Source organism: Dasypus novemcinctus, chromosome 2 (assembly GCF_030445035.2).
Source record: "Dasypus novemcinctus isolate mDasNov1 chromosome 2, mDasNov1.1.hap2, whole genome shotgun sequence".
NCBI lineage: Eukaryota > Metazoa > Chordata > Mammalia > Cingulata > Dasypodidae > Dasypus > Dasypus novemcinctus.
This window is the reverse complement of record NC_080674.1, coordinates 197,539,611-197,552,106: the sequence shown is the minus strand read 5'-3', so window position 1 is coordinate 197,552,106 and position 12,496 is coordinate 197,539,611. Positions and strand designations below refer to the sequence as shown.

At 47.9% G+C, this 12,496-nt stretch overlaps 1 protein-coding gene, 1 non-coding gene and 1 pseudogene across 2 annotated transcripts in view; all 3 read right to left on the bottom strand.

Moving 5' to 3' along the window:
* LOC131275404 (collagen alpha-1(I) chain-like) overlaps positions 1–12,496 on the bottom strand; it is a 53,686-nt gene that overhangs the window by 4,969 nt on the left and 36,221 nt on the right. Inside the window, exons 3-4 of the mRNA XM_071218741.1 lie at positions 2,616–3,152; positions 609–1,795 (exon numbers count right to left, since the gene is read on the bottom strand). Of these exons, the coding sequence (XP_071074842.1) occupies positions 609–1,795; positions 2,616–3,152 (1,724 nt within the window). The remainder of the gene's footprint in view (positions 1–608; positions 1,796–2,615; positions 3,153–12,496) is intronic.
* On the bottom strand, positions 293–483 carry LOC111764051 (U2 spliceosomal RNA). Its single transcript, XR_002796758.2, has one exon. It is a non-coding gene; the product is annotated as a U2 spliceosomal RNA (small nuclear RNA).
* LOC101437135 (protein SSXT-like) lies at positions 7,955–8,803 on the bottom strand (annotated as a pseudogene).

Below are 12,496 nucleotides of genomic sequence, written 5' to 3'. Positions count from 1 at the left end.
CTCCCGAGTCCGCACGGTGTGAGTCGCCTCGCACCCCGCGAAGGCACAGCCTTAGCTGGTCTGCGGGCCGGCCGTGTCACGCACAGCCAGGCAGCCGGCAGCACCGGAGAGCGGGTAGATAGTAACACCACACAACGGAGAAGCTTTCTCCCCAGGGCGAAAGCGTGCGCTGCTTCGCGGCTGATAGGGAACGCAGCCCCACAGCCAGCACTAAGCCCCAGCCAAGTCTTTCTACGAGGAAACTTCTCCGCAAGAATACGAGTCTGCTTTTTCAACCACTATTATTCCCCCGGAGGGGTGCACCGTTCCTGGAAGTACTGCAATACCAGGTCGATGCGTGGAGTGGACGGAGCAAGCCCCTATTCCATCTCCCAGCTCCAAAAATCCATTTAATATATTGTCCTCGGATAGAGGACGTATCAGATATTAAACTGATAAGAACAGATACTACACTTGATCTTAGCCAAAAGGCCGAGAAGCGATAACGACAGATGCCGCCTCGCCGCTATACAACTCCGCTCACAGATCTTTCGCGAACGGTGACAAAAGTCTCCTCAGTCGACTGACTCATCCCTTTCCCGATATTGGACAGCATATTATGCTCGGACCGTGTGATGCGTAATTCTCGGCCCGGTTACTTATTTGCTGGCATCCACGCCTTTTATTAATTGACTCCCATAGCTCCTTGGGCGAGGCTGCCGTCTGTGATTTGCATGTCCCACCCGCGCGCGCGTCACTTCCTGCTCGCGGCGCCGGCGCCGGCGCGCCACCCGCCGGCCTCGGACCGAGGCGGGGGCACAGGCCCAGAGAGAGGTCTTTCGGCCTCCTCGCTCCGGGAGGAGGAGGGAAAGCCCCAAACGCGAGAGACGCACACTTGCCAACATTTCTTTCCTCACGTTTTTCAAGCAAACAGCCACGTCGACAGACGCGCACGGCGAACAGCCGTCTATCGGCCACCCGACCTCGTTTTCCTGCGCTCGCTTCCTTACCCACGCACCCCCGAGCCCTCCCCTGACCCTGGGCGCTCTTCCTTCGCTCACTCGCCGGCGGAGCGCCCGGGGCGTGCGCGCTCCGAGAGGCTCGCGGAGCGGACCCGGCCTGGGGAAGAGGGCCCCTCGGGGCTCGGAGCGCCAGGCCCCGGGAGGGGAGGCGAGGCGGCCCCGGAGGGGAGGGGGCGTGAGGTGGGTCCCAGGGAGCGCGGGGGAGGGGCGGGCGGGGCGGGGCGGAGCGAGCGGGGAGGGGGGCGGGGGGCGGGGCGAGCAGAGCTCCCGGGGCCTCCCGGGCCGTTCCGGGGTCTCCGGCGGCGGGTCCTCGGGCGGAGCAGGCGCGCTCTGGAAGGGCTTTCCCCGGTCGCTCAGAGGCGCCTGGCTGGGCCAGGGCGGCAGCGGGGACCCGCGAGGGGGAGACGGCCAGCGCCCGGGAAGGGCTGCCGAGGCCCTGGGCCGCGCTGGGAGGCGCTCGGGGCGTGGGGCGAGTGCCCGCGCTCTGGATGTGTTTAGAAAGTGGAGCTGATCGGACTTGCTGGCCGGTGGGACGTGGGTGTGAGGAGAAGAGAGGAGTCGAGGCGCACTGCGAGGGTTTCGGCCAGAGACGCGGGAAAGGCGCTGCTGCCGCGCTCTGAGGTCGGGAGAGGAGCCGGTGTGGAGGGAGCAGGGCGGACCGTGAGAGGCGCCCAGGAAACCGCCCAGGGGAGGGGTCAGGAGGGCGGCCGGGGGCGGGGTTCTGGAACCCGGGCTGCGGCGGGGTCACCGGCTGGGGGCACGGGCCCGCAACCTCGGCCGTGAGGCTGGAGGAGCTCGCCGGGGGAGGGGGCGTCCATCGCAAGCCCAAGAGTTGCGAGCCCCGAGCCGAGCAGCACCCAAGCCTACCAGAATCTGGGCTGGACTCTCCAGCCCCGGGTTACGGGCCCAACAGCCTTACAGTGCGGTGCTCTGCTATCGTGCAGGTGTTTGTAAGGACTCTTCAAGTGCAGTGACTCGGCCTCACTTTCCCGGCTGCTTCCCACGGGACAGCCTCAGTCGAGTGGCACGCGTCTCCAGCAGGAACACTGGCAAGGGATTGCCTCTGCCCTGTCACCGCTGCAGAAAGGAAGCTGTAAAAACAGCGACGAACCCCACAAAAGGCATCTCCGAAATAAGAACTTGCAGAGAAATGAATTGAGGGGGAGCTCTCGTTTGGCAAATTCATTTAAAAACCGGTTCGCGGGTGTGCTGTTTTCCATTTTTGTTTTGTTTTAAATCAGAATCGATCATGAAAGAAGGAACGGGGAGCACGAGTACAAACTCCGCTCTTGGTTTGGTTCCCACGAAACCTTCACGGCAGCCCTCCGAGCCGGGTTCCATTTTCCTCCTGTTTATACGTAGGAGGTGACGGGCAGAGGGAGCTCAAGACGCACTTCCAGACACCGGGACAGGTGGAGACCGACGCTGGGACGGACCAGCGCTGAGACACGTGGTGACGCCTTGGGACACACACACACATTGTGCTCCGAGCGCTGATCAGATCCCCTGATGGAGAGCCTTCAGGCAACGGAGCTGATTTGCTTGATGTAAAACAAGCTTTTCAATGCTAATAAAGCCTTCATTTTTCACTTTCCGGGGATAGGGACTTTTTACTTAGGAGAGGGAGAGTTAGGGGAGAAATTCACAAGGATCAAAACCAAGTGTTTCTCCACCGCCCAGCAACCGCCCCCAGAACCCGCGAGGGCTTCTCGGGCAGGTCCCCGCGGCACGTGACGGGGAGGAGCCTCCGCGCCTCCGGGTGGAGCGGCCTCGGGCTCCCGCAGGCCTGCCGCCCCTGCGCCCGCGCGGCCACGCTGGCTCGGCCGGGGCCGGGGCAGGTGGTCCTCCTGTCGGCCTGAGGGCGGGGCCAAGCGGCGCCTCGCGGCCGCGGAGGACGGCTCGGGCGGGTGGGCGCCGCGGGGCGTCACGTGGGGGGCTCGGCCTCCGACCGTCTGGCGTCGGGAGCGCGAGCCCGGCTGCCGGGACGCCCCCGGGGCTGCGGGCGGGCGGCGACGCGCACCGGGAGCGAGGAGCGCCCTGAGCGCGGCCGGCGGGGGAGGGCGCTGAGCCGCGGCGGCCTCGGCGAGGCGAGTGCTGAGGAGCGGGCGAGGACCTCCTGCCCTTCCCGGGGCTGTGCGAGGCGTTCTCCACCTTCTCGTGGGTGTTTTAGCGAGACTTATTTGACCTGATATCCGTTTAGTGAGGGGACTGCCGGCTCGCTATCTGGCCTAATGCAGGGTTTTGTTTCGTTTTTTGGCGAGGCAGGATTTTTCTTGGAGAGAATTCCGGTACAGACGAGAGAAAGGGAAACACCATACCCAATACCGGCATGAATATGCAAAATTTGTGGACCTTCCAATTGGGTAAGTTGGGGACAGGTCTGTCACGGATGAGCCTTGTTGCATCCCGAGGGAAATGAAAAATGATGCCCTTTGTCTATGCTTTATTAATTTTTTAACCTGTTGGCATATCCTGTAATGCTAACAATAATAGAGAAAATGTTGACAAATTTACAAGTCCTAAAACGCCCTACTTATTTTAATTTTAAATATCCTTTTGTCTCTAGAAAACGAAATTTATTTTATTTTTACTTTCCTGCTTTTAATGGAAGCAAATTTGTGTTAATGGAGGAATTACAGATTGGGCTGTATGGTAACAAAAGCGTTTATTTGAGGTCTTAGAAATTGCATTTCCAGGAGTACCATTCCCAGTGGCAACCCAAATTGTGTCCCTCTTGGGACTTTCAAGCTAGGGTTTTTTAAAAAATAATAAATTTGTGAAGAATTATGATTGGATATTTAGGGCTTTTCACATGTCTCTCAAGTTAGGCAGTTTACCGATTTCTTTATCTTATAGTTGTTTCATGGTGTCTTTAGAAACATTGTTCTTTTAGTTTGGCTTCCCTTGACAAGCTGTGATATGTGGCTGAGACCTTCAGGAGAGTGAGGTGCTCAGTGGCCTGCCAACTCCATTTTAAGCCTCTTAGCCAGAGTAACTCCACTTTGTTTTATTTAGTTTCTCATTTGTCTGTAAAATTTTTTTAAATAGACTTAACTCCTATCTTTTTCTCTGTGTATTTACATATGTCACTTCCAAATTAGGATACATTTGCACAAAGTAAAAAGTCAGGCTATTCAAGGGGAGAAAACATTTGGAAACTACATATCCAGTATGGGTTTCATATCCAGATCATACAACTCCACGATAAAAAGACAAGCAGCACAATTTATAAATTGGCAAAAGACCTGAATAGACATTCTTCCAAAGAGGAAATACAAATGATCAAAAAGCACATGAAAATATGCTTAACATTCTAGTTGTTAGGGAAATGCAGATCAAAACTACAATGATCCACTACAGATACAAGAAGTCCTCGTGCTTTCTGTCTGTCTGGTTGTGGCAGCCAAGATTGAATGGGGGAATACAGGAAATCCTTAAAAAACAAAAACAAAACTACAATTAGATACTATTTCACACCTTATAGAATGGCCATTATTAAAAATACAGAAAACAGCAAGTGCTGGAAAGGATGTGGAGGAACAGGAATACTCCTTCACTGTTGGTGGGAATGTAGAATGATGTAGCCTTCGTAGAATAAAGTTTGGCAGTACCTCAAGATTCTGAATATAGAACTGCCAATTGATCCAGCAATACTGCTACTAGGAATACATTCAGAAGAACTGAAAGCAAGAATGTGAATGACATGTGCACACCGATGTTCGTTGCAGCACTATTCACAATTGATAAAATATGGGACCAATCCAAGTGTCCATCAGGTGATGAATGGATAAACAAAATAGAGCATATACATATATGGAATACTACTCAGATGTAAGAAGAAATAAAATCAGGATGTATAAGAAAATATGGATGGACTTGAAGAATATTATGTTGAGTGAAATAAGCCAGACACAAAAAGACAAATATTGTATGGTCTCACTAGTATGAACTAAATGGGATGAGTAAGCAAAGGTAAAGCCTACAGTATAGGTTATTAGATATAGAAGGTGGGTTAAGAATGGAAGCTGATGATTAATGTATTAGCATTATCAACAAGGTTAATTATAAACCTGTGGAACTGAACAGAGTTGATAGTAACATTATAGTGAGTATAACTAACACTGCTGCTTTGTAAATGTGATTGAAGCTGAAAGGGGTAGTCTGTAGACATAAATGCCAATTGAAGGAAATGAGAGAATAATAATTTAGGGAATGTATAACAGTGATTTCAGTGGTAGATAACCATTGTGGTTAATAGTATAAATATAAGAATGCTCATAGTATTTTGGTGATGCTCTGTCATAGTTTGTGGCAATTGTTTCATAGTAATGCAAGATGGTGGTGGGGTGCCTTCCTCATTTGTCTTAAAAATTCACAACTTTTACTATACACTTATTGGTTTTTGTTTTTCTTTTTTTTTTACACTTTTTTATTTAAAGTTAATAGGTCACAAAGAACGTTACATTAAAAAACATAAGAGGTTCCCATATAACCCACTCTCCACCCCCCACCCCCATCATTTTTGTAAATTGTGTTTTTCAAAGATATGTACATCATAAAAAAATGTTACATTAAAAAACATAAGAGGTTCCTGTATATCTCCCATCCCCCCACCCCACTCCTCCCACACCAATAACCGCCCCCATCATTGTGGCACACTCATTGCAGTCGGTGAACACATTTTGGATAACTGCTGTACCACATGGATAATAGTTTACCCTGTAGTTCACACTCACCCCCAGTACATTCAGTGGGTTTTGGCAGAATATATAAAGTCCATCATCTGACCCTGCAGTATCATGTAGGACAACTTAAAGTCCCGAAAATGCCCCCACATCACATCTCTTCTGCCCTCTCCCTGCCCTCAGCAACCATTGTGGCCACTTTCTCCACCTCAATGCTACAATTTCTTCTATTACTAGTCACAATAGTTTTATTGTAGAATATCAGTAAGTCCACTCTAATCCATATTTTATTCCTTCATTCTGTGGACCCTGGGATGGTGATGTCCACTCCACCTCTAGATCAAGAGGGGGCTTAGATTCCACATGGATGCTGGATGCAGTTCCTCCGCTTGCAGTTGTAGGCACTCTTGGCTCCCTGGTGTGGTGGTTGACCTTCTTCACCTCCCTGTTAACTGACCTGGGAGTACCAACAAACCAGAGAGTAGGAGTCGCAACTCTGCTGAGCCTCAGCAGAGTTACTCTATACTTATTGTTTATGTGTGTTCATGTATGAATGATATACTTCAATAGAATTGTATTTTTTTAAAAATTAGGTTGGAGTGGAATTGCAAGCTGGGTGAGAGTATGGATTTTATCCTCTTGGCCATGAGTAGGATGACCATGGTATTTCCAAATGGGCTGATTCTGAGTGTGAAAGGGGCTCTTAAAAAAAAAAAACACCTAAATTTCTCCTGCTACATTTTCCAAATCTGAAAACATTTAGTTTAATTGTGCATGTCTCTATTTGAATGACAAAATTATTACATCTATATTCTCATTTTTTTGTATGTCTCTTTTGCATACTAATGAATATTTTCCTCTGGTAATGAACCATTTTCAAAATCTTTTCTTTTTCCTCTATTTTCAAATTTGCTTCTATTCATTAGTCCTTACTTCAATGGATTCTGCTCCTAAAAGGCTCTCTTTGAAACAGAAATCTCATCTTGTCATGAGATTTAACTTTTTTTACCACCCCCCCCCCGGCTTTTTTGTGTGCTGTCTGTGCTCTATGTCCATTTGCTGTGTGTTGTTCTGTGTCTGTATTTTATTTTATTTTATTTCTCCTCCCCCCTTGTGGCTTGCTTCCTTTCTGCTCTCTCTGTCCTTTCACTGCACACTCTTCTGTGGTTTTGCATGTCTTCCTTTTTTTTGTTGTTGTTGTGTGACCTTGCTCAGTTGGCTCTCTGTGGCATGCAGGCCAGCCTGCCTTCACAAGGAGGCCCCGGGACATGAACCCAGGGCCTCCCATATGGTAGACGGGAGCCCACCTGATTGAGCCAAAGCCACTTCCCTTGCCTTAACTTTTTAGATGGATCCCTACTGGCCTTGGAACAAGGACCATAGGACTTAGATAATGAATGGTTTTCAGACCCACAATGTTCCTCTCTGCTGCCCTTTCCTGTCCAGTCCACACCTTTTTTTCTGAAGTTCTTTCTGCTCTCACTTTCTGGAAAGGTAGACTCTGTTTTCTCAGGGATTTTATACATGTATCCTTCAAACTGTTTAATATCCCAAGCAAATTTTCTAAGATTTTGTCCAGCCAAGTCCTTAAGGTTTCAGGTAACATACCTCATTCTTTCCAACAGGTTTTTGCATCTCCACAATTCAAGTCCTTTAATACAATGTGTAGAAGTTAATCTTGTCATTTCACTCTATATTATCTTTCTAAACTAAACTTAAGCTCCACAGCCCAGACAGTTGATCATTTCATTTGCCAATATATTCCCACTTCCTGGTACAGATCTAACTCCAATTGATCATCACTTCCCTTTAGAATGTTGCAGGATGGCAAGACTGGAAAGATGAAGGTTAACATGAAAATAAGTTTCTTGGAAACATTAAAATATAATAAATGCTACCCTAAAATCTACTATTAAAAAATATACCTTACAACCTTTTTTTCAGAACAGTGAATTTTTTAAAAATATATTCACATACCATAAAATCTATCTAAAATTTATAATCAGTGGCTTTTACTATAATACAATGTTGTGCACTCACCACCACAAAAAATTTTAGAACAATTTCATTACTCTGAAAAGAAAAACTCCACATCTGTATTAGCCAAAAGGGTGCTAATGCAAAGTACCAGAAAATCTGTTGGCTTTTATAAAGGGTATTTATTTGGGGTAGAAGCTTACAGTCACAAGGTCATAAAGAGTCCAACTCAAGGTACCATAAGGGGTACTTTCTCACCCAAAGAAGCCAACAGATTTCTGGTATTTTGCATCAGCACCCCTTTGGCTGACTAATACAGTCCCCATAATAGTCCTCCTCGCCTGAGTCCTGCAGTGGTGGGACCTGTTGAGGTGGCCTATAGGGAGGACTCTGTCTCTGACCCATATGATTGCCTTGGCTAACTTTACCCATCATTCCCACAGATGGCTGCTGTCCTTGGTAATATTGCCCACCTATTTATGGTACACTGTATTTTTGAGAAGTAGGCTACTGATGCATCATTGGACCTTGGTTTGGCTGCATGTTTATATCTGGTCTAGGGCCATAGTTTCCCATTGGTTGCCCTTGACTCATTATCATCTGATTCTGTACAGGCATACTCTGTGATGATGGCACTGAATGGTTGTAGCCTCCCATGGATCCATGTCTACTTGAAGGCATGTTCACAGAACTATTTGTCATATTGAGTTTACTGGGTCCAGGTCCTTGCATAGGCATATGGTTAGGCCCAGGCATCTGGCTGTTCATCTGGTTCTGCATGTGTGGTGCAGGAGGACCCCCATCTACCATTCCATCTGGAGACATGTTGTGAGAACATGGAGGTGGAGGAGGGCCACTCTGATTCATCACTCCAGGACCCATAGGCATATTCTGTGTGGGCAGTGATGGTAAAAGAGAACATAGGAGGGGGGGGGGGGCAAGAGGGCATCTTAGTAAGTACACCATCGTCATCTCTCTTACAAAGGACTGGCTGTGTGGTGATGGAGTCCTGCTGGAGCAGGCTGTTTCAGGAAACTGCAGGGCAGGAGGTATCTGGACATTGGTCTGGCGAGACTGCAGCAGAATTGGTGTTTGCTCAAGGTAGAACTGAGGGTTTCTAACACTGAACTCGGAAGCCATGGGAAGGTAAATCCCTTCCCCCTAGGGCTAAGAACCAAGGCATTCACTGAGAACTCCCAGTCATGGGGCAGAGTTTCCAAGCCCCTGTGTTCCCCAAATGCATGAACAACAAGCCTGTGTCCCCTGAACCCCCACGGCCCACATTTCACAGACCTACATACCGTGAGTCCACATTCTCCTGGGCCTCTGTTTCCCAAGACCAAAACTCCCAGAAATCCAGCGTTGCCCTACCCCTCTGGTCACAGACTAACTCCAGGAGTAGGGAGATGTAGAGGGGCCCAAGGAATGTAGGTTCAATTTTCTGCCCCCCCCCCCCTTTTATTGAGTTTGGAGGAGCATATCAGCTGAATTGGGGAGAGCCTAGGAAGAGAGGACAGGCGAATCTGGTGAGAGAGCCCACTTTACCTAAATGCTCTGGGATAGGAAACTTGGTCTGGGAGATGGTGGAGTCAGAAAATTAACTAGCCCCCTTGTAGCACACCTAAGGGAAAGGGACAGTAGGACATGCTTTACAGGCTTCCAATAGGATATTTAGGGTTTCTGGCAAGGGGTGGGTGCTCTCTCAAGAAATTAAGAGTCATTATTTTCTCAGGAGAGTTGGTTCACCGGGGACCCATTTGAATTTCCTACAGGAGCTCTCATGTAACCTTCCTGCTGCCTTGGGAAAGAGGGAAGTGAGAAAACGAGAAAGGGGGAAGGTAATACTCCTAAGCAGGTTATTCAATTGCAAACAGGATTCTTTGCCTGAGACCTTGTCTGGTCTTTTTTGTTGGTTTGTTTTCTTATATTTCTTCCTCTTTACCACCCCTACCGCCCCTTTTTTTTCCTTTTCCTTTTTCTTTTTCGTCCCTTCTCTTTTTCTTGGTCTGCTTTTTTTCTTCTCTCTTTCTTTTTCCTTTTTTTATATTAGTGCTGCAGGCAACATTTCTTATTTGCTGTGCTTCCTCATCCTCAATTTTCTCTTTTCTGTGTGTACTGATTCTGGCTACCAATGCTATCCCCTTTCCTTTACATTATTCTCTTCTCCATCATTTATTGTTTCTCTTACATTTCACCTCTCTCTGTTTAGCTCCCAATATTTCTGACTTTTTATCTCTAATACCTCTAATCTGTTTTCTATCATTTATTCACTCTTTATATTATTCTCTCTTTTCTTTTTCCCTCTCTCATGACCACACTGAACTTTTTTTTTTTTTTTTTTTGGGTCATTGTAGAAATGTTTAATAGGTACAAGACTGAAGACTGGTGGCAGACTTGTCCCAGTGGTTAGGGCATCCTTCTACCACATGGGAGGTCCGCGGTTCAAACCCCGGGCCTCCTTGACCCATGTGGAGCTACCCATGCGCAGTGCTGATGTGTGCAAGGAGTGCCCTGCCATGCAGAGGTGTCCCCCGCATAGGGGAGCCCCACGCGCAGGGAGTGCGCCCCGTAAGGAGAGCTGCCCAGCACGACAGTGCAGCCTGCCCAGGAATGGCACCACACACACGGAGAGCTGACACAGCAAGAAGATGCAACAAAAAGAAACACAGATTCCCATGTCGCTGACAACAACAGAAGCAGACAAAGAAGATGCAGCAAATAGACGCAGAGAACAGACAACTGGGGTGGGGGGGTGGGAAGGGGAGAGATATAAATAAATAAATCTTTAAAAAAAAAACACTGAAGGCTTGGCTCATTAGGATAGTTCCTTTTATGAGGCAGGGCTCATATATTCTAGAGTTTACTTTTTTTTTTTCCAAATTCTACTCAATTTATTCATTTTTTAAAAAGATATTACATTAAAAAAATATGAAGTTCCCATTCGCCCCCACCGCCCCCACCCCACCACTTCCTCCCCAATAACAGGCTCCCCCATCATCATGTCACATCCATTGCGTCTGGTGAGCACATCTCTGGGTATCGCTGCACCCCGTGTCCCGTGTTCCACACCATAGCCCACACTTTGCCACGTTCCATCCAGTGGGCCATGGGAGGACATAAAACATCTGGCAATTGTCCCTGGGGCACCACCCAGGACAACTCCAAGTCCCGAGAATGCCTCCACATCTCTTCCTCCCCTTCCCCACACCCAGCAACCACCTTGGCCATTTTTTCCACATCAATGCCACATTTTTTCAATTATTAACCACAATAGTTCATGAATAGAATATCATTAAGTCCACTCTGATCCTTACTGTATTCCTCCTTCCTGTGGACCTTGGCTTGGTTGTGTCCATTCCACATCTATGTCAAGAGGGGGTCTAGATTCCACATGGATATTGAATGCAATCCCCCTGCCTTCAGTCGTGGGCACTCTAGGCTCCATGGTGTGGCAGTTGACATTCTTCAACTCCATGTTAGCTGAGTGGAGTAAGTCCAATAAATCAGAGTGTAGGAGCTGAAGTCTGTTGAGGTCAGGGCCTGGCTATCACACTGTCAGTCCAGAGATTCAAATCCCCTAGATATATCTCAAACCCCAGCACCAACCACAATTCCAGTAAAGTAGCATGAAAGGCTTGTGAAAAGAGATCCCATCTGAGTCCAGCTCCATCACGCAGAAACACCAGCTCCGAAGAAGGGCCAACTGACATGGCAGTGAACCCCATCTGCCATGACCATAGAACCTGTGGGTCTCTTTAGCCCTCAAAAGGACTAACACCTGGGGTTGTATCCACTTTATCTGTCTCTGAGACTCTGCTCAGGTGTGCATAAGGGCAATCCCTCTGACAACCTCCAGACTCTTTTCTAGAGACTCATAGCCATACAAACTCACTTGTCCTCTCCATTTCCCCCTTAATTTAGGTCAAACAGCATTTTAAACTCCTGTTATTATATGTAGACAGGGATATTCTGCTGGTCCGCAGTGAACCTTTAATTTAAGGTCATTTTCTAGTTGCATCATCAGCTGGTACTTGGTAGTGATCCCTCAGTGCCAGGGAGGCTCATCCCCGGGTGTCATGTCCCACGCTGGGGGGAAGGCACTGCATTTACATGCTGAGTTTGGCTTCGAGACTGGCCACATTTGAGTAACACGGAGGCTGTCAGGAGGGAACTCCTAGGCACAGTGCTGCTCTAGGCCTTGTTCTTATTTCAGGTATATAGGCCCACAAGCATAGTCATTAGTGTCAGGGGCTCACCATTGGACCCTTATTCCTTCCTGATCCTTGCTGTTGCACCTGGGGGACTGCCGCTGCTCCCCTAGGGACCATGACAGAGCCCCCCCCCCCCAGCCAGCAACCCAGTACCCCCCAGCTGTTGTTTTTAATTGTTTCCACTATGAGTATATCCAAACATTTCCATGCACCCTGGACATATGCCCTGTATAACTCCCTGTCAGCCATATATCGCCTGTCCATAACATCCCATACCAGTATTCCTCCGCTGCCATTGTTGACCACTCTGTGATCCAAAACTTCCTGAAAAATGAAGCCCAATATAATGTCAGGTTCCCTTACTAGTAAAATGGAATATAGCAATGAGTTTAAAGGTTAGATATAGAATACATATTGATTTGGAAAAATTCTACATCCTATCTTTTTCTTTTCTTTTTTTTCCCTCATTATTGAGCTTCTCTTCACAGGAGCCCTAGATCACAGTAATTCATATGTACAATATACAGTATTCCCACACATCCACCATAAAACCTTTTCCCTTCCACAGCGATAATCTTTTAACTTATTCATATCATATTTAATGAAACTGATGTACAGATAT